We start from the raw sequence: 21,935 nt of genomic DNA, 5'->3' as shown, positions 1-21,935 counted from the left end.
AGGTCGTCTCTACTGTCTGCAGCCCCTCCTCTCTGTTTGCCTGCCTCTGTATCTGCAAGCCTCATTAAACCCCCACTTCTCTCTGTCAACCTCCATCAGTGTCCCCGCATGCTTGTCTGTCTCACTGGCGGCACGTCTGTTGGCATACACGAGCGAGTGGGCCAAGGCTCATGCCATGCGCTCGTCTTCTGATGCGTATCTTTTTGTCACATGTCACCCGCTTTCTCACCCGTCATGTTTACCGTCGCTGTCCTCCGCCTGGACTTTAATCACACAATGGAAACTGGCTCCGTGAGCTACAGGCGTGCAAGCTTCGATTTGACCGCAAATTAGAGCTCGCCCGGGCAACGGAAGCCTTCGGCACCCGATGGCGACAATGCATGTTGGTTTAAATACAATTTTAAACCAAAAGTTTGACTATTTTGGGGGAAAAACTCTTGCTTCCTTGGTGAGGTTTAGAGATGAAGATCAATACGCTCTTGTGCGGTCAGTAAATAGCTTCAGCAAACAGCTGCGTATAAAGGCAGGAACCAAAAGAAGGCAGCTCTTAGTTGTGTCTGAAAGCAAGAATATCCAAAGCCAATATGCCATTTAGACTTTTTCTAGGCCTGAACCTGAAACTTTACAGGCAACGCTGTTCAGAATGAATCTGATAGGATTTCAGATTGAATCCCTTTTTTTTTTTTTAAGAAAAAAAAAAAAGTCGGTCATAATTATAGTTGCTCACAAAAGATAAAAGGAATTAAGACAGCACCAAGACATAAAAGTTGCAGAAAGTATTTTTTTCTGTTTGTACCATCTGACTATTTATTTGCTCGGGAATAATTCTTTCTTTGAGTGTCTTTTTATTTTTTACCAGTCTCAGTGTGTGCCATTGCAGTTAAAGTCAATAAAAACTGAAGTGCTCAAATAACATTTGTTCAACTGGGAGAATGATAAAGCAGACACTGGGCTGTCCGTTAAGACTTAGGTTAAAGAAAATACTGTATTTTTTGAATGATGTTATCATTGTAGGACATGCACGACTTCACTCCACTGTGTAACTGTTTTAGTATTCATCATAGTGATATCAAATAAAAAGAAAAGGGTTTCAGAGGTTGAGTGCGGCCTTATAAAGTCAGGCCTATTGTCTGCACTGAGTTCTTTTAGGGGGCCCTCTTCTAATGGGGCCCTCAAGTCGGACTGAATTGTCCTAAAAAGATTTCGAGGAGCGTGATTTTGAAGCTTTCTCCATGACCTCCACTTCCACCTCAGCTAACACCTTCTGTCTGTGCTGATAAGACATACTTTCACTTTCCCCGCACGCCCACTTCACGCTTTAAGTCGCTGCTTGTGAGTGTGCAAATAGACATCCTTGCTGTGTTAACAACTGCGTATGTTGAGTTTCAACAAAATAACCGCACATTTCACCGGTAGACTTTCACTCAGGGTTTGATTCTTGGGGTTATTTACTTTCTTAAGCAGCTGAATTCTTTAGCTTGTGCTTCTCTCTGCCGGTTCCCTAGCAGTGGCTCTGGCACGATATCGATGCTTACGGGGTTTTAGAAACTGAACAAAGATTAAAATTTAAACTCAAACCCCTCCGGGGTGAAAGCTCAGGAGGACTTGTGGCATGTGTGGATGTTTGTGCAGGTATTCATGCATATGTAAATGTGTGTGTGTGTGCGTTTGTGTAAGTACAAAATGTAAATAGCTCTACGTATGCCGTCTACTTCCTGAGGAATGCGTGGCCAGTCAGGACTACATATGGATGTTGTTCAGCTCAGCTCCGATGCTAATTTGAACTGGAGCCCTGTGTTCCTAATTTACACCAGAAACTTTGTATTCTGCTGCTGTTAGCTGGCGATGTAACTTTCCATTGCGTCTGTAGACAGTTGAGAGAGAGTGAGTGCTACTTGTACTGTATTTGTTAGATGAGGGCAGATGACTCATTGTTGCAGCGTATTTCTTAATTGGCCACTAGCCTGATGTGTTTTACTAGCTTTACTCACCGGGGCCAATTTCTCACTTTGTTGTCTACATGTCCTTTTAATAGTAGTACCTACAAGTAGAGAATGAGCCGGGGCCTGTGTTCCCCGAGCGTGCCCTTTTTGCAGTGCAACAGGCTGATGGTGCAGTGTCTGATCCTCCAAATTGCTGCTGTTCTGCACACGTGGTTTTACAGCGTACCCTGAAGGATGCAGCATAAACATTGCAAGCTGTTACCGTACTGTATCGCACTGTACTGTGCTGCAGCAGATCACCTCCAGGGACAGACTTGAATCCCTTCCAGAAAAGCCTTATAAAGAGGAGGTGGGTGGAGGAAAAAAATAAAATAAATAAGGACGACAGTAGATATTCTGTGAGGAAGAAAAAAGTTCCGGTAAAGTTCGGTGCAGATGTCCTTCTCTTTATTCACCTCTTTCCATTTAGCCGCATTCGCTGACCTCCTGAGTCCCTTGTCTCGCTTCTCATCTCCCCGTATTCCAGAATCTGGCTGTCAACCAGCGAGGCATCGAACTCCTGTCTGCTTGCAGACAATTTGGAAGGAATTTGCTCGCCCATTAAAGTGCATGTTCAGTGTAACTTTCATCCCTTCCCTCTCATGTTCTGGTTTTTTCTTTCGCTCTGTCCCCGGTGAACAGGCAGCCCCGTCTGTCTTTGCATCAGTGAAGAACAGAAGCTTGTCTTTTTCAAGGGTACCACGGTTCAGATCCAAAGGCAAGAAGAAAGTCTGGAAATCTCCGGGAGAAATCCACAAGGATAAGGCCAACATTCACGGTGTCCTTCCCTGTGCAGTTCCCCTGGTAACAATGATCCCTTTGTGCTGTAATTGGCTGAAATGAGACCTGGAAGTACTCCTTTCCCTGTTTAACAAAGCGATGCATATGCTGTGGAGTTTATGTAACGAGAACCGCAATCTGAGGTGTACACAAACAGAAAAATACCAAGGCTTTCACAGATGGAGACTTTAAACTCAGGACAAACTCACGTCAGATAAAATAATGCTGACAGTCTCATCTGAGAAACAAGTAAACAAAACTGAGCTTCATTTCTTCGTCTCCTTTGTCAAACTTCTGCCCAATTATTTCTTCCCCATATTCAAAACAACTAAACACAAGCCAAATAAATACTTTTATCTGCCAACACTTTTTCGTAGAGAAAATATCAGGTGTTCTCTCACTATAAACAGGTTTTTCCTTTACTCCTCACATTCAAACACAGATATCCTTGAGTTTGATTGCTGATCGAGGTGTGAGCAGCTTGGTTCCTAATCGGAGATCTACATTTAGTGTGTTTGCTTCAGAAAAATATAAAAAGTTCACTTTTCATTTGGCTGAAGGACAAGTAAGACATGGGGACAACCTCAGACATGAATCAGACCGAAGCACTGTCCAAAAACTTTAAAAAAAAAAAAAAAAAAAAGCCAACTGCACTTCTAGTTTCTTGAAGATTTTTCGCCACTCATCTCAGTAACTTCTTCACTTCTAAAGGATTGGTGGGGCGATGGGTTTCTAAGAAGACAAAAGGAACATGTCAAAAACTGAATGCAAACACATCAGAGGAATACTTGCAAGAAATATAGTGGTGGCGAACAACCTATGAACCTAGGAACTGGACATTTTTGTTAAGGTAGAGTTCGCAAGTTGTCGTGCTTGTCAACTTCTTGAAATTTAGTCAGTTTTCTCTGTGATTTTGTAATATGACTGAGGAAAATGTAAAAAGTTAGTCAAGGTGACTTCTAGACGCCTACAGTTGTCAAGCAGCAATGTTCTCATGGCTTACGGCTGATGTTGTCCCTTCAAACGTCAAGCATTTTGTGGCTCGTGTAAAAGGAGCAGTAAATACCCTAATTGTCAAAGGGTCAAAAAAAGAAAAACTAAATGAAAGACAGAAGGGATCCTTTCAGAGTGAACAGCTAATCGAATTAGTCCTAAAACCAATAGCATTACAAGCGTAACACTAGCCAACCACAACGTCTGCAACATCTGCACTGTCTATGTGCGTCCAACTTCTTTAAACTCGCTGCCGTTGCTTGAAAAGAATTCCTGATCCTTAAGATTGATGGGCAGTTGCTGCTGGAGAAGTGGCTGTGAATTGATCTGATGTGAGCAACGCAGATCTTTCTTCCCCAGCCACCCCCGTTTATCTACACATTTATACCACTGCACGAACCGAGAACGTGAACCGGGGAGGGGGAATGAACGAGCAGAGAGAAGGAATGAAACCAAACCCTCCGCGAGCTCTGTCATTCGGTAACACTCAGTCAGTCGCCATGGGAGGCAGCCAAATATGTTTCCAGCTTTTGTTATCCCTGATGTATAGTCCGTCACTGTGTCCTTGAGGTGTTGCTCACGATTTCCGGCTAACCAGTGGGTGGAAGCTTGTTGTGTTATTGTGTTGTTCCAAGTAAGCCGTTGAAACGGCCTTGTAGTGATCGTCTAATTATGTGCGATGAAAGGGATGAGAGGTGACCGGGTGGGAATCGACTGGTTGTTAACCATGGGAGAAACCAACATGGACAGGTTCTGATGTTTTAACGATCTGTTTGTGTGTCTGTGTGTGTGCGTGTGTTCCAGTTTCCGATTTGAGATTTTGATAAATTCCTAATGGTGATGTAAGGGAGTAATGGGGACAAATGGGTCACTACACACCACCATGCACATTTCAACCTGACTCCACACATTCATCAAATTAGATGGAAGGTTAAGCTGTTTTACCCTCCACAGCAAAACCCTCTGTATTCGAGCCAGCGTGGCACAGGTGACTCAACCCCGAACGGGAGGGGAGCAGGCTTTTCAGGCTGCGGAGCTATTCAGCTACCCCTCTTCTCCGGTCTATAAACACATCTGTTCTGAGTTCTTACTTTGCATCTAAAAAAAACAAAAACATAACTGCTTATTTAACAGATTTCATGGTTTTTAAATTATTGGTGACATCCTTGATTTTGGAGCCTTTGGGCCTGATACTTTACTGCTTTCAAACTCAGCTGTAATGCACCAGAGCATAGCCAACCTTACACAGTGAGGGTTAAATAGACATTGGACAGTGGCGAGATACACAGTAAACTGAAGCTGTAGCCAGTGTCAATGATTGAGCAGCAGCCTATAAAGAAAAGAGCACATTATTTTATTGGTATTGACTTTTAAGAGGCTTTGTCCATAAACTGTGTGTCTGAAGACTTCTTCTAATCAAACATGCATGTTTACATTGCGTTGTGTGTACCCTTAAAGTTTTATACATCTGTTAAATGAACGGACATCCTCATGAAACATTCACAAAACTGTATATTTTTTTTAAAATCCTACATTGTTCACACCCATCTGACACGCCTTCTTTGCTGTTATTTACTGCATAGCAGGAATGTACATTGTGTTGCTTGGCGACATTCTTATATATAACATGGTGTTTTTCAAAATTCTGACGGTGTCACGCTAGTCCCCCCCCCATGCATAATCACGTGTTCACAACATTTTCAGCTGGTTGAGTGAGGAATTCATGGACTATTTTACTGTGATGATGAGTAAATATTGTAGAATAATGCCACTTGTAGTAAAACAGGTTTGCATGGCGCCGTGTTAGCACTGCCTGCTGACGTGGAAATCCGTGGACAAAAAAAATAATCAAGATGAAATGAAAGAATGGGAACAGTACCGTTTTAATTTATGTTGACATATTTATTCATATTTAAACATTTAAACATTTAAAAAGTGTGTAATGTCAATAGCGGCATGACCTGTTACCGTAATAACTGTAGTCTGCGCGCAACATTTTATTTTGCATTTTTAAAGCTACAGGTGGGGACAGCTATAGCCGGGAGACAGGTCAGCCAAAACGAGGGCTGTCCCCAGAAATCGGGGATGTCTGGTCACCCGGGAAAAAAAAACAATCAAACAACCAACACGGTCATCTCATTCTCGTTCTCGCTTAATTTTTCAGACCTTTCCATCTTCACCACACCTCACATAACAGTGACGCAGTCGCACCAAGCGTGTTTACATTGAAAATTGTCCTGAAAATGGTCCTACAGGTATGCCGGTATATTAAAAATTCATATCATAAAGGAAAACATTGGTATACCGCACAGCCCTACATGAACAAAGTGAAGGTGTTACAGAATTTTAAGGTTAGAAACCATTATTTTCATGGGGCAAAATGTAATTTTGATGAGCACAGAAGAGTTGTTAGGAACTAAATCAGTACTAGGAGAGGATCTTCAGTCAGTATGGACACTCAGCCCTGAAAAAGAAACCCTCATTTTCAGCTCTTTCACCGACACATGTGAAATGAATGTGCGCTTTCCTCTCTTCACAGTCTCTCTGCACACCGACAAAAGTTACTTTGAAACATACACAAACAAAGAGGCCTCTCTTCTGCGATGGCACTGTATCAATATTATGCTTTCTCCACCCTGCTCTGTTCCTGTTTGCACAGCCCAGTAAATGTACCCACCTAGTAATCCCTAATGGAGGAAATCCCAGCTCTCTGCTCTGTCTTTGTAATTCACTGGGACTTTTGCCTCGTTATTTGTCTTTCACAGACCCTCCGTGTCAAACTTGTTAAACTAACTTTGCCGTCCTCGGCTGTCGACGTGCAGACGAGGGCTTTTTCACACAGGAAGACCTATAGACAGGTGACTTTCTGCGTCACCTTTGATCCTCCTTTGTTTCCCTTTGTCTGTTTCAAGCAGTTTCTTTCTGGCACTTTCTCTCCCTGTCATCTCTCTGTAATCCTCTCACTTAGAGGTTAGCTTCCTCTCTCATGCCCTCACCCGCCCTTCTAGAGCCTTGTTTTTGGGTCGGTGCCAGATTCAGTGTTCTTTGTGTTTGTACGAGTGCTGCTTTTTTTCTGCATCCAGACACGCATGCATGCACGCTGCAGAGAAAAGTGCGGAATCATGAATCAGAAACGTATAGCTTACATCACAAAAAAATAACATTAATTAGGTCTGTTAAATAACGTGAACTCCATCTAATGTTGAACAACAGTCTCTCTGACGTAGGTCTGAATCATGTGTCACAGTGCCCTAATTCCTTCTGTATGGCTGCATAATGTCCAGCCAACCGGTGTTTTCTAAGGAGTATCCTTCTCTGCGTGGATGAGTCATTCAGAAACACTGGCGTCGCAGGAAAGGAAGTTGAGATAATGGGGATAATGCCAGTGGTACATAAAGTGATGCATTGAAAGAGGTGCTTTATGTGCACTTCAGGGTCAAGATCTTGCAGCAGCACAATAGTGCGTCGGAGAATGGAGAGCAAGGGCTGGGGGGGAGGCAGTTTGACGAGTAGCAATTTCTCTTTAGCAAATTGGAGAAATGTGGTGACGCCAACAGATGGAACCTGAGAAAAAGGGATAAATGTGTGGGAGGTCATGTGTTTTGTGTCAGTGTAGCAGCTTCTCATCAGAGCTGCCAGTGTGGCTCATAATATGATACTCGTGTACAACACTCGCACATTACAACTCCAGTCTTTCGGTGTGCCCTTTTTTTAACCAATCAGGCATAACATTATGACCTAATATTGTGTAGGTCTCCCTTGTGCCTCCAAAACAGTTGTGACTCATCAGAGAATGGACATGGGTCTTCTGAGGTTTTTCTGTGGTGTCTGGTGACACAATGTTGGGACTTTGTGTCCTCTGGGCTGAAGGGACAGGCCTCTGTGGACCATCCCACAGATACTTGACCAGTTTGGGATCTAGTGAGTTTGGAGGTCAGGTCAACACCTTGTGCTGTTTTTCATGTTTTTGTTGCCATAGAGTCGGGATGCCTGGTCGGTGGTATATGTCTAAGTAACGTCCACAGGAATACCAGATCCAAACGTTTTTCAGCAGAACAAGGTGTTTACTGAATAACACTTGTCAGTGGTCATAATGTTATGCCTAATTGGTGTATTTGTTAATCTCTTAAGCCATTTTTTAATATATGTGTTTTTCCCTTGTCCTGCTTTTCATAGCAGAATAATGTTTAAGCTCTATAGATGTGTAGAAAGATTGTTATCAGCTCCAATAGCGCTCTCTTTTGGACCAAATGTAAATACTTAGATTGGGGTTCTTGCTGACAGTGAAATTAACTGAAACAAATATATTTATTGAATGTCATAGTGGACGTGGCAACAATAAATTTAAAGTGGCAATCATGAAGATTTTCATTTCAATAAATGTGTGTTAAGGTGTTCTGTACATGGCGTCTGTGGCGTCCATCACTAGGGTAACCAGCCATCCTCTTTTTTCATTCTTACATGTCCTCTTTTTGAGGCCTAAAAACTTTGAAACAATTTCAAACTTTTTCCAGGATTTTCCAGGAGCCTCAAACATGTTTACAAAACAAACTCAAATCTGGCCACCATATCCATCACTGCGTTTCTGTTACGCTTAAACGTGCGCAAAACCTAAATATTGTGATAGAAAAATGCAATGAAATGGAAACGCAAATATCACTAAAACACCTTAACACACTCATGAGGTGGTTTTTCAAACGTATCGAAATAAAAGTGCATTGCAAAAGTGCAATGGAAACTTCTTTTTTTTTTGCAAACTCAGTTACAGCTCATTTGCAAAACACCTTTAAATGGAAACACGTACAATGCGCGATTGAACTTTATCAAAATTTCATTTACTTTTATTTTGCGACAAACTAATGGAAACACAGCTACTGAGCAGTTATCTTTCTGCCAGAGGCTGTAGGTGGCATCAACGTTTAACGGGCTCGGAACAAAAACAGAGATTGCCATATTACCAAACTATCCTGACACATATTTGCCATGCAGAGCAAATTCTCTCAAACACCTTTATCAGGGTTAAACGTGTTGTCAGAATCATTCTCTGCAGCTCAGTGATGCTTGAGGAAGCTGTCAGTGGGGATGATGAGTGATGAACAGTTTAATGTGGGTCAGGTCTCACAGGATGGCAGCTCAGAAAGTTTGCTGAGTCAACCTAATTCTGGCTCCGGTGTTGTGGCACAAAGGAGGTTTAAGGCCCAAGTGTTTAAATAGTCATGCACAAGGGTGAAAGTGTTGCATAACAAATCAGCATCTGAATGAGGACAGTTGCTTAGTGACAGTCTGTCCCCTTTCCCCCCCTGTGAGGTGCTGATCTTTAACAAAACTGTCAAATTTCCACGACATCTGTGGCTGAAAAGGGTTTTAATCTTTCATATATATCTGAACACATTTCAAAGGGTTTCATTCGGAGCCTTTTGTTGGCGACAGCCTGGCGTGTTACATTCCTGTGTCAGGATGCAGCTCGTTCAAAAAGCCATCTGAGCTCAGCAGAAGCAGCGTGTGTCCTGGAGCCCACAAAGACTTTACTGTAAAAGATTCCCCCACTTGGACCACCTGCAGCCGTGGACCAATTAAAATCACCACCCACCATTTCCTGACCCAAATGCTTTGGAGCGCTGACGCCCTCGGTCACAGCCTCACACTCGCAGACACAATGATAACAGCTGGAGAGAGCGGAAGCAATCAATGAATAATTGATGATAATTGGCTCTACCCATTCATAATTGATACCGTCAATTACCACTAAGAGGACCCACCTGAGATCCATGCATGTGTTTTTCTGTGTTCCCAGCAGTGGACTCTATTGTAAATGTCACAGCTGCCGTTCTTCTTCACATTTGATGGCATTCTGTGAGCGGTGTCGGGCTTTGGGTGCATGTATGCCCTCTTGCCACTCGCTGTAGGTAAACCTCGTGGTGCATCCCAAAATCTCATCACTAGTCAAAACCGTACCAGCAAATGGAGTGTGTGCTCCACACTAGTTATAGTCACAGCATCCTTTCACTGGTGAACTAGATGCTTTCATTCTAGTTTGGAAATGTGCAACAATGCAGGTGCATGCATCTGATTTTCCTTCCTCAGAAAACTGAACATCAGATATATCAGCTCATCCGCATACAAAAATAATGTAGTGTTTTTTTATCAGCCTACAAACAGTAGAAGTAAATTACCTTACCCATCTTTAGACAATGCAACATGGAAAACTTTCGTTTGTGTAGATCCATCCGTAGACCACAAACATCACAAGGTGAACAACACAAGGTATTGACCTGGCCTCCAAATTCACTGGATCCCAAACTCATCATGTATCTATGGGACACACTGGCACAAGCCTGATCCACAGAGACGCCTCCCCTAAACCCATAGGACCTAAAGGCTCCCACTTAGATTCTGTTTTCAGACACCACACGATGCCCTCAGAAGGCCCATGGCACAATGGAGACCTACACGATATTAGGAAGGTGGTCATTATGTTATGCTTGATTGCTTGCTTATGTTCTAGTGTAGGTTGACACCATTACCATAGAACCTCACAACAAATTTAGTAATTTAATCATGTGATGGTGGTTGAGTTAATTGAAGACAAGTGCTGGGTTAAACAAACAACAACAAAAAATAGATCCTCGATTTGTGCTCATTGAAAAAGCAAAAGAGAAACGAGTTACTTCAATTTCTTTCTTTTTTTTCTTCTCCTCTCATCCCTGCAGATCACCACTCTGATCAACCACAAAGACAAGCCGAAGAAGTCCGAGCGGACCCTGGCAGCCATACACAGGGTGGGTCAGGCAGTGAGTGTGGCAGTGGGGCGCTTCGTCGCCGTCGGAGAGGCCATCGCCGCCGAGAACCAGGAGCTGAAAGATGAGATGGGCCAAGCCTGCTTCGAGGCACGCAGAGCAGGTAGGCATCTTTGGCCGGACCTCATTCGTATTCGACATTTCACTGAATCGCCACAATTAAACTTATCACGTTGCCAGGCCTTTCTTTTTGTTGTGGTAAGGGTTGACACCTGTTGGGTATTTTGCTGTAGTGAAGAACCTGTGAGTTTTTTTTTTTTTATCCTAAATGTTCCTTCATAATGTGTTTTCCTATCATGCGCAGAGTCATGGCTTCAGGATGTTCAGAAATTTCCACTGAGGGTGCGATGACCTGGTCAGCCAATAAGCTGTTTTGTTGAGACAAATGGTGACAGTTTTGTGTAGCACCAGGCATCACCTTCAGGCTTCACAGTGTTATCCAATTTTAACAAATTTCGATTAGTCCGGAAAACCTGGCTGTCAAAGTGTATTAAACTAGAGGACCTCCAGAGTGCTCTAAAGACATTGTTGTTATTAGGTTGGATGTTAAAAAAAAAAAAAAAAGTGCTGCTTCACCCAAGGGTGCTGTGTAGCAGCAGGAGGGAATGAATGTGTGTCTATGCTGGCTCAGAAAGCACATAATACAGACTCTGATAGAGGGTTACTGGAAACTTTATCCATTAGACCGTTGGTGAGACTGAAGGAGTTTTCCTAATATTCTTCACTTCAGTGACAGCTTCTTTGTCATGCATACAAATACTTCTCAACCTGACCCGGGGTTGGGCCCCGTGATTTCTTTGTTTTTGTTTTTTCCAGGCTTTGTATTTGCCAGTTGACAGGGTCGCTCTGTTTAAGTTTCTCTCCACGTCTGCATTTCTACGTTTTTCCACCTGCTCTAAAACATGCCGATTAGGGAGTGAACTTGAACCATCCGGCATATAGGCTTCCTTTCCCCCCGTGGTCCTGCATTTTAAATCTTGTGCTCCTCCACTGTGACAGTGGAGATGGCAACAACTGTGATTGATCCGAAATGCGTTCCCTTGACCATCTTTCATTTCTCGCTCATCTCCAGACAAGCATATAAACGCTTGTTCTGTCTCAGCCAATGCCCACTCACATCACTTCATTCTTGCCTGCATTGCAGTGGAAATGTGGTCAAGATGTATTTGCTCCAACTCCAACACGATCTGCTCAGTTCCATTTGCCTTTTGAAGTACAATCGGTGGAGGGAAGTGGCAAAGGCTGCGACGCAGACTCTGAGAAGAAGGGTTGGGTTTAGAAAATAGGTTTTGCCGCTAAAATCGACCTGTCCCAGCTGTCGTTGTGTGAGAGGCGGGGTACACGTTGGACAGGTCGCCAGTCTATCGTAGGGCTAACACAACGATTGTCACTCACACTCACACCTGGCGTCAATTTAGAATCACCATTCAACCAGTCAGCGAGCATGTCTTTGGAGGTGGGAGGAAACCAGAGTACGTGGAGAAAAACCCACGCAGACACAAGGAGAACATGCAAACTCCACCCAGACCCAGAGCTTCTCGCTGGGAGGCATCAGTGCTAACCGCAGAGCCAACCCCGATTTTGATTTATCTTGGATTTTTTTTTTTTTTTAAATATATGCCATTTTCTGCATCTTCTTGTTGGAAATCCAGCTGTGGTCTGCATACCAACAGTGCTAGTCCTTGTGTGAGGGAAATCCAAAAGCGTAACAGAAGTTACAACCCTGAGAACACTGACAGACCTGCAAGCACATTGAATAATGGCTCCAGAGAAGAGCTGCACAGAAGCATCGCCATAGGCAAGGTGTGAATAAATCAATGACCACATTATTCTAGTGAAAATATATTTCATAGCTAAGTGAAGTAGTTTTGAAGCTGAAATGGCTCTGAGTTAACTGAAATCGGATGGAAGGTGGTAGAAACTTTAAGGAGAGGTGAAAAAACAGGAAAGTCACCTACATGAATTAACATTTAACGGCTTTTATTGATACTGAGAATTAAGGTGATGGTTTTATCAGAGCTTCTTTTTTCCAAACTTACCTTAAAGGTACTCCATCATACTTCCATCACTCCAAACTTTCTTTCAACTTTCTTTTAGATAGCGGCCCCCGCTTTCTAGGTGTAACTTTTCTTCGTTACTGCCAGTTCTGTTCTTATCAGACAAAACAAGGCCCTCATTTAGCCTTCTACAGAGCGGGCCGAGTACAGTATCACACTGGATAAGATTTTAGACAAAACACCGTGATAATAGGTTTATGTAGGGGGGGCACCAGCAAAGCGTTTAATCCCCACACAGCGCTGATTTGTAAAGATGGCTAAAACTCAGACAAAGCGAGCGCTGGTGGGAGGAGGAGGAGAATGGGCTGATGAGAAAATTTGTGTGGACGGGTGAAGTGCATTTGTGCAGTGTGTGGACGTGTGTTGCCCACGGTGACTAATTTATTCCAGGTCTCGCTGTTCTCCTGGGGAGGGAGGTGTTTTAGCAGTTTCCTGTTGCACTTTTCCTGACAGACACTGTACAATTGTTCCCTGATAAAAATAAAAATTAAAAAAAACAAAAAAAAACTGTGTGTTGTCTGACTATTTTTGAACAAATGATGGGAGACTTCATCTTGAGGGATGAAAAAGAAAAAGAAAGCCTTTAAACATTTTTTTTTTGTTTTGTTTTTTAAAGTTTCCCAGAGCGAGAAGGGCTAGTTAGCGAAGGATTGACATTTCTCTAATACCTAGCTGCAGGGAGAGTTTAATCAGGCAGGCTTCAGCCTTGTGCTCTATAATGAATGAAATAAAAGCAGGCTGAGAGCACTAGTTTAATTAGATGCTACCCATCATCGGAGCAGTGGAGAGATCCAATGAGGCAGGTCAGCGAAGTCAATCTGTGTTAGATCTCCGTGTCTGTCCGTTTCACTCAGTCTCTCTGTGTCATTTGCACATTCACAGGTTTTCTGTGAGAGACCAGGATAAACTCATAGCAGATATATGACCTCTGAAACATGAAGCTGGAAGCTTACTAAAGTGGCCACTAGAGGCTAGCCCCACAAGTCATTAAAATATTAAAATGTCAAACTCTGTATAGCTAATATCTCCATTTATGACAATGGCATTGGGGTGCGTTTTAGTTTAAATTGAATAAGAATGGGCGTCATTAAGTGTTAAAGGTTTCAGCCTCGCTCATGGTCGAAGTCCACCCATTTTTGGATCAGTCGTTAGCTAGGAGTGGAGTCAGGCACTGCTTAGATGGCGGTGGCCAAAGCCTCCATGCTGAGCCTCACAACCACCATTCACGTTATTTAAGAAGATTAGTCCTGATACAGTCCATGTGTGAAATGGTGGCAGACGGAGCTAGATGAAACACATACATCACGGACTAACCTTTTTAAGTTTGGACATATCACTCAGTCATTCGTACGAGGTATAAAATATGTAGTATGATCTTAACAGAATAAATTAGACGTGATATGCATGGGACCAGTGGGGTCCCCTTGTTTTACATCTATGAAGATCTGCCCTATTATTCTGCCAATGAGGAGGCGAGAGTCGGTTCAGGCCTCTGTTTTCCACCCTGCTCGGGTCACGGGGGTTTGTGCAACATTCTCTGTGAACCAGGCCTCTGTGTTTTAACTGGTTAGCAGAGCTGGCACTGAAAAGCAGCCTGTCGGATGCAATCAGTTTGGCGGTGCTGCTTCTTTTAAAGGACCGGCCAAACCAAACAGACTGACAGCCAGGCCGGGCTGCACGGGCTGATAGCGACCTGCCTCCTCTACTCCCGCTTTACTGAGCTCTTTCTCCTTTCGACCGTCCTGTTCTTATCCCTGCACATTTGCCTATTTTGGGGTTTTGTAATACGGGAAAGCCCTGTACATAAATCACTTGTGTATTTCTAAAAAGGCATGTTCTATGTATTTTCTTTGGCGTGTTTGCTAAATGTGTTTGGTTACATAAGTTTTATGCCCTAAAATTGGCTCTAGGAAGCATGCAGGAAGTGTCTGGGTCAAGTTGGCATTGCTGTCGTGTCATTGTGCTGTATATAGTACCGTTGGGTGTCATCACGTCCAGAACGACATGTACTCTCAGAGGTGGAGAGTGTTACACTAGAGGAAAATGCCACGGTGGAGTTTTAAGTAGGAAACCATTTAAGAAATTATTAGTTAACTGTCCATATTTCCATGTTCTGCCTCTTTTCTGGATACAGATCTCATTGACAGCAGGCAAAGGAAAGCAAAGTGGCCACAGAGGTGTTTCTCCCCTGGCACATCCCGTAGATCTTTCTGTTGGGGCCCATAAGGTGCTTCCAGGCCAGATGGTATTAAAAAAAAAAAACACCTAGCGTCTTCTGGCTCACCTGATTGTTTGTCAGATGTCTTCAAGCCAACCAAAGCACTTTAAACCAAACTTTTGCCTTCACAGAAACTGTCCATCTGACTGAAGTTAGAAGTTCAAAAAAAAAAAAAAAAGAAGTTGTATCACATACACTCTTTGCAGTTATAGTTATTTACCAGCCAAAATGTGCCGTAGTTTCAAAGACTCGCCTGCCACTTCATTAGATACACTAGTAAAAAAAATAAATCTCCATCAAGGTTATGTTATTCAGAATTTGTAAAACTAATTCACTCACTAATGGAGGCTGGTGTTTGTAGTGCTATCAAATTGGATTGTTTTGGCAACTGCACTGTAGACAATGGGCTGGACTGTGTAAGAGTCAGTCTGGTTTGAAAATGATCACACGGTTGAATTTTTACCTTTCTAGTGACGTTTGAACCTAAACTGAACTAACTGGCTGTTATGTCACAATGCGCTCATTTTCACATGAATACACAATGAATTAGCAAGCGACAATACAGAGAGACATATAACGGGTTAAGAAACTAAGGTGTGACTAAATACACTATAAAATGACTCATGCACTGTTTATATAGATAATTAAGACAGGCACAAGGTTAAGCTGGACTGTATTGAGCTGTTTGTGAAACAGGGACAGAAATGTTATCAGCTCTGTTTTTGATATCACAGACCCATAAAACGTTGCCACCCCCCCTCTGTCTTGGGAGAACAAAGGACAAACGGGCACACCTCGCTTAATAAATTTTCCGTCACTGAACCGAACTGCCTTCTGCTCTGCGCTGTTGCAGGCGATGCCATAGCCCAGCTGACAGATGTGGGATCGGCCGCGCCGCCGCCATCGGACGGACGCGTCACGGTGTTCAGCGACAGGACGGGGATGGTGAAGGCTGCTCGCCTGCTCCTCTCCGCCGTCACCAAAGTCCTGGTCCTGGCCGACCGCATCGTCATCAAGCAGATAATCACGTCACGCAACAAGGTGAGACGTGCAGGCCCCACAGCTCTCATACCGGCCCAAACGTAAATTCACTCGCGAACCCCATCCTGAGTCCCTTATTTCCTAATAGATAATCACCGTCCCTCTAAAGGAGTGCTCTGAAGGTAATTGAAGGGAAGCAGCACATTTAGCTGCCACATAAAAACACAGAGCCAGAGCCTGTCTCCCCCTGATCGTACCTGGCTATGCTCTTAGCCAGACAGGGTGATATGGATGGAGCTGTGGACTGAGCCAAGAATGGAAACAGGGGGCCTAATCATGACTGCTTAGCCTTGTTTGGACAGACAGTCGACAGCCCCCTGTTCTCCATTACTGGCAAACACAATTACATCTCTTCCTCTTCTTTGTGTGGCACAGATAAAAGCCGCTGCGTTCGTGCTGCCAGCTAGCATGCCCTCAGCAGCTAAATTGGCAGCTGCGTAGGCTACTATTAACTAAAATGCGGGTTAGGAGCTACTTAATCTGATATCAGTGATATAATTATATCACATCAATGCTACAAAAGGAGGAAGTGGAATAAAAGAAATTGAAAGTAAAAATCTTGATAAAACCTGGTGCACGTCGCTACTTACCTTTATTTTTATGACTCTTGCTATTATCCCGAAGCATCAGAAATACATTAAAAAAAAGCTTCACACGGCCGCTGACCCCGCTGCTCTGATCTCTTTTCAGGTTCTGGTTACCCTGGACCATCTTGAAAGAGTCAGCACATTCCAGGAATTTGTGCAGATTTTCAGCCAGTTTGGCAACGAGATGGTGGAGTTTGCTCACCTCACAGGAGACAGACAGAACGTGAGTAGCATGTGGAGAATCGCTCTCCCGTCGCTTGCTTGAAGTGCATCATAATGATCAGTTCGCTTTAAAAAAAAAATTTTAAAAAATGAAAGCACTGCAGATGTACCATATGTCCTGTGGTTTATGAACATGCTGTAATTAGCCTCTTCATTTGTGGCTCATCGGGGTAAAAAAAAAAAAAAGTGTTTTTATTTCATAGTTATTTATTCTTGTAGATATAATCTGCCAAACAGATTTTGCAAACATGATATTCTGAACTTGAAAGCAGTTGGTGAAATTAGACTTTGAAATCCGCAGTAACCCATGAATGCAAACTGCAAACCCGGAACAAATCAATAATCCAGGCATAAAATATTTACACTTGCCAAAAAAAAGATTTAAAAATTAAGGAATAAGGCATTTTCTGGCAGTTCTTATTTAGTTTCTGTTCCTTTTTCCCGAGCTATATCTCAATCCATAAAGGCGGCGCAGAGGTCAGTTCTGACTCATATTCCTGCGAGACGTCACGATCCAGCACTGATACGAACTGACCTGCGCTTCGGGCGCTCCATTCTCTCCGCAGTGCAACGTAAATAAAGCAGCAAATTTGCGAAACAGAACTTTTGTTCGGCGTGTCAGAAAAGAAAACCCCAACTTAGGGCTTCTAACTTTGTACTGTCAAAGGCTGCTAATCCCACTTTGATGCACACATTCTGCTTCTGCAGCTAAAGAGCTTTGCCTGTAGAAGCTGATGTAAAGTGCAGCGGCTGCTGTATCCAGACAGGATGGGAGGATCGACCATCCCTCTTTCTGAATTTCACCTCGTGTTTTGACACACACATCACATCTCCCTCCAGCGCTGCTCGTTGCCGCTAATGCGCGCTCCCCTCGTTTGCCACCCCGTTTTTTTTTTTCTTTATCCCTTTCCTTCGTATTCACTCCCACTCATGCTTAAGCAGGCGCACGCAAGCACGCGGCGCTATAGAAAAATTCACCATCTTCATGTATTGAAGACGAGCAGGCACAGAGGCAAAAATAATGACAGATAATCACATCGCCTTTGTAATCTGTGGCGAGGTGCCCAGAAAGGAGTTGATTCCGCCGCCTTTTTCCAAATCCTGTATCTACATAATTCAAGCTGTTTATTTTCTGTGCGGAATACAGAGCGTATCTTCTTCTCTATTCTGGGAACATCTCTTCCTGTTTCATGACAGTTAACCCATGACGTTTCATGCGTGTCAAATTGGATCCGTCTTTCACATTCTTGTCCATCGAGAACCTCAGAGTTCTAAGAAGCCGTGACTTAAGTAAATCCACCCGTTGCCATGTGATGTTTGTGCTGCAGGACCTGAAGGACGAGAAGAAAAAAGCTCGCATGGCAGCAGCCAGGGCAGTGCTGGAGAAATGCACCATGATGCTCCTCACCGCCTCCAAGGTAAACTGCTAATGCACCAGCAACGAACCTCGGGGCAAAGGGATATGCCCAGATCAGAGTTTTAAAGCCTTCTCAGGTTCTTTTAATTTCAATATTTCCAACATGCTTGCATGCAACACGCTTTTTATTTATTTATTTTTTTTCATCTGTGTTATTACTCTATTAGTCCAAGCCACGTGATCATAAAATAAGGCGAATGGTCGTGGCTGAGAAAGCGATGACACGGGATAGAAGTTGAAAGGAGTTGAGGAGGTTAAGAGCTTTGACATTTCGCTTTCAATCCTTTCCAAAGACTTGTCTGAGGCACCCAGATTGCGAGTCAGCCCGGATCAACAAAGACGCCGTGTTCCACCGAATGCGCTGTGCCCTGGAGCAGGTCATCGAGATAGTCACTGAGGCGCGGAGCTGTGGGGAGAACAAGATCCTTCCTGCTAGCATCTACAATGGTATCAAGGATTTCAAGGTAGGTTCAGAAATTAGAGACAGTGAAGGAGTCATTAAACACTACACCACAGTCAGGGTTATCATATATACTGTTAGTGATGCTCATCTAAAGCTTTACAACAGCTCACTGCTTTTTAAAAACACGGCCTTTTCTGCAGCGACACCTTCTACTCAGATTCTAAATATAATATGTTCAGATCATGCTGCGGTTCAATAAAAATAAAGTGTTGATTCGTGGTTGCAGAATTAACGTTTTAGCATATTTTATTTCAGTTTCAAATGTGACTCAGGCTATTGGCACCGAGGAGCAGACCTACTCATTTTGTAATGTGTTAATTGCCATTAAAACCTACATCACTCTTACTAATCTCCTCCCTTCTAAATAATAAAGTTTTTTTTTTTTTTTTAAATGAAAGAGCTGGAGGTGGTTATTGCTTTGGAAAAGGCTCGGTAGCTTTTAAGGTTTAGTTAAAGCTTATGTAAACTAAGCAGAGATCACTTCTTACACCTGATTTATCTAAGCAAGCAGGTACAAGCCTCCTATTGGATAATTACTGTAATTACTACATGGGTGATTATCTTTCAGCTGGCAACAAATTATTTAACCCCAACTGATGCGATAAGTAGCTTCTCATTTCTTAAACAACCAATCTGGAAAAGACATCTGTTTGAGAAGGGTCAAATCGTTGGCATCCATCAAGCAGAGAAAACATCTAAGGGCATTGAAGCAGAAATATTAAATTTGGGTTAAGAACTGCCCAGTGCATTATTAAAAACTGGAAGGATGGTGGGGAACCATCTTCTTGGAAGAAGAAATGTGGTTGTGTGGCTGTGATTGACCGTGATTGGCGATCGCGTAAATATTTGGTGAAATCAAAACGAAGAAAAACAACATCAGAACTCAGGGCTACGTTTAATAGCGAAAGCAAGAGCATTTCCACACGTACGATGTGAAGGGAACTCAAGGGATTGAGAGTGAACAGCTGTGCAGCCTTAAGAAAACTAATCAGTGAGGCTAACTGGAAAAAAAGGCTTCAATTTGCTAGGGAGCGTAAAGTTAAATCCAGGTGGCGACTTTTTTTTTTTTTTTTTTTTTCCTGCACTGTATGATGTATGAACAAGGCAATATGCTGATTTGGAAATTTGGTATGTGCTCACCATCTGTGAAAACTGAACTTTTTAATGCTTTTTGTACTCCCGCGTGCACTGTCCATCTGTGGCGGCGTTACAAAAACAGCAGTATACGAAAACTGAATGTAGCACATAATGATGGTACGAGGCTGTTACTGAAGGTCCCACGATGGGGTGGTGGAAGCCGACTGTTTGTCAGTATATCAATATTATTGTGTGTGACCTTTTATTTTGGTAGCTACTTATTTTTTTGGCCAGGCAGTGTATCTTAAGAGCAGCTCTGTGGAAAAAAAAAAGATGCATTAGCTTTTATGTTGGTGTACTGCTGTTTGAAGAATTTATCGATGGCTAAGTTGAGTCAAAGACTAAACATATCCCTCAATGCTTTGTTTAATTTAATAATTAAATGCGAGAAATCGTGGTTATTTTTCTTTTGCCACAAATGATTTTTTTTTCCCTCCTGCAGTCCAGTGTGGAGTGCCTTCGGGACAACCTGTACTCCTTGTCGCCGCAGAGCGTCTCCAGCCAGCTGGAGGCCCTGGTCGAGCGGACGGAGGACTTCACCGACTCGGCCTACACCAGCCACGAGCAGCGCCAGGCCATCCTAAGTCTGTGCCAGCTGGCGCGCCAGGACACTCAGCAGCTGGTGCACGCCTGGGTTGAGGCGGTGAGTTGACGCGAGCGGGCAGGCTTGCGCAGGTGCACATATACCTACAGGATATTATATATATATATATATATATATAAACAACATATGCTACTTTATGAGGACGTGTGCAATAAACAGTGCAATAAAATAGCAAATGTAATCAAGAAAAGCGTAAAAGTTGATGAGCAGTCATGTAATATTTCCGATTAGTTAATAGACAGACAGGGATTTTGACAAATGATTAACTGTGCAATCATTTCCAGAAGCGACTTAAAATGCTCTGTCTGTCAGCCGCGCACAACCGTGAATCAAACACTGCAATGTTTTAGAGCGACTGTCACAGGGACCTGACAAATTGTAAAAGCTCGTTCTTCTCTTTTTACCTGACATTTATTAGGCTGATGGATTTATCATGAGGGCAAAATGTGTGGCACGCACACTGCATCCAGGACTTGCGCCGCGCTGCACAGACAGACCCACGCGCATTCAGGCTCGTCCTCACCCGGCCCCCTTCCCCATTCACCTTGCCTCCTCACTCTTTCTTTTCACACATCACGTAGTGTTCCCGACTCATTGAGCAGAGCCTCCCTGGCCTTCGATGCTGATGGACTTATGAAACGCGAGTCATTATGTTGCAGTTTCTCATTGTAAACTTTTCAGAGTAGACTGAGAGGTCTTAGCCGCGTAATTGTGCATTACTCCCTCATCCAGCCCTCGCAACTGAAGGTTATGCAGAGACTTGAATAGTATTCTGAAAGCTGCTGCATTTGCAAATGTTCTGCCCAGTTCAGTGTTTTCTCTTGATTGCTGCAAATTTAGCCTAACGCTTGTTTGTTTCAGCTTAAGCTTAAAAAGGTAGAAATACGGTTGTGTAAAATTTAAGTGATAAAATTGGTTTAAGTCATTTTACTTGATTGCACAAAATGACTACGTTCCTTACTGTCTCTGCATGTTCAGAACATAATGGATCAAAGTCGTAATTATAAATTGTAAAGAGTTAAATTTCCATTCTACTTTTTTTTGTTTTTTTTTTCTAAGATCATTGTCAAACTGTTCCAGATGACCGTGTGGGTCTGTGTGTGGGCCCGTCACACCACGTTATGTCTCATGTTTTATTCTCCTCCTTCTCCTCTCATCCGAGCAGCAGTCTATCCACGCCAAAGAGGTCCCCGAGGACATGGAGGTGGCCATCCTGAAGACGTGCCAGAGCATCGGTGACCTCAGACGTGAGGTGAGCAGCAGCCTCTCTCAAAGCACTCGGCTCCAGAAAAGCCGACACGCCTCTCGCTCCTTCATATCACTTCATCTTTATCCTCCCCCTCTCGTCCTCCTCCAGCTCCACAAGGCGGCGGTGGGCCGCGCCTCCGACTTGCTGAAAGTTCACGGGGAGCAGCTGCCTCTGCGGGCTCTGAAAGCCGCAGGTGCCGAGGGAAACCTGGAGGCAGTGGCGGAGTATTCGCGCACGCTCACTGAGCAGAAGGAGCAGCTGGTGGAGGTGGGTGGGGGCAGGAGCGCTGGGAGATGAAAAGCTGGGAGATGGTCGACTTTAACTGGCGTATTTCTTAGAAATAAAAGTGTGTTCAAAGCCGAGTCTCGGTTAATGGTCGGTGGTGAGG

The 21,935-nt window shown here is 43.5% G+C and overlaps 1 protein-coding gene across 1 annotated transcript in view; it reads left to right on the top strand.

Moving 5' to 3' along the window:
* Positions 1–21,935, top strand: part of ctnnal1 (catenin (cadherin-associated protein), alpha-like 1) — a 51,411-nt gene that overhangs the window by 19,645 nt on the left and 9,831 nt on the right. The window contains exons 2-9 of the mRNA XM_047605146.1: positions 10,466–10,655; positions 15,681–15,868; positions 16,559–16,678; positions 18,006–18,095; positions 18,388–18,558; positions 20,137–20,337; positions 21,464–21,550; positions 21,656–21,814. Of these exons, the coding sequence (XP_047461102.1) occupies positions 10,466–10,655; positions 15,681–15,868; positions 16,559–16,678; positions 18,006–18,095; positions 18,388–18,558; positions 20,137–20,337; positions 21,464–21,550; positions 21,656–21,814 (1,206 nt within the window). The remainder of the gene's footprint in view (positions 1–10,465; positions 10,656–15,680; positions 15,869–16,558; positions 16,679–18,005; positions 18,096–18,387; positions 18,559–20,136; positions 20,338–21,463; positions 21,551–21,655; positions 21,815–21,935) is intronic.

Source organism: Mugil cephalus, chromosome 14, assembly GCF_022458985.1.
Source record: "Mugil cephalus isolate CIBA_MC_2020 chromosome 14, CIBA_Mcephalus_1.1, whole genome shotgun sequence".
Taxonomy (NCBI): Eukaryota; Metazoa; Chordata; class Actinopteri; order Mugiliformes; family Mugilidae; genus Mugil; species Mugil cephalus.
Note: the sequence above shows the minus strand (reverse complement) of the source record. Positions and strands in the feature narration are given on the sequence as shown.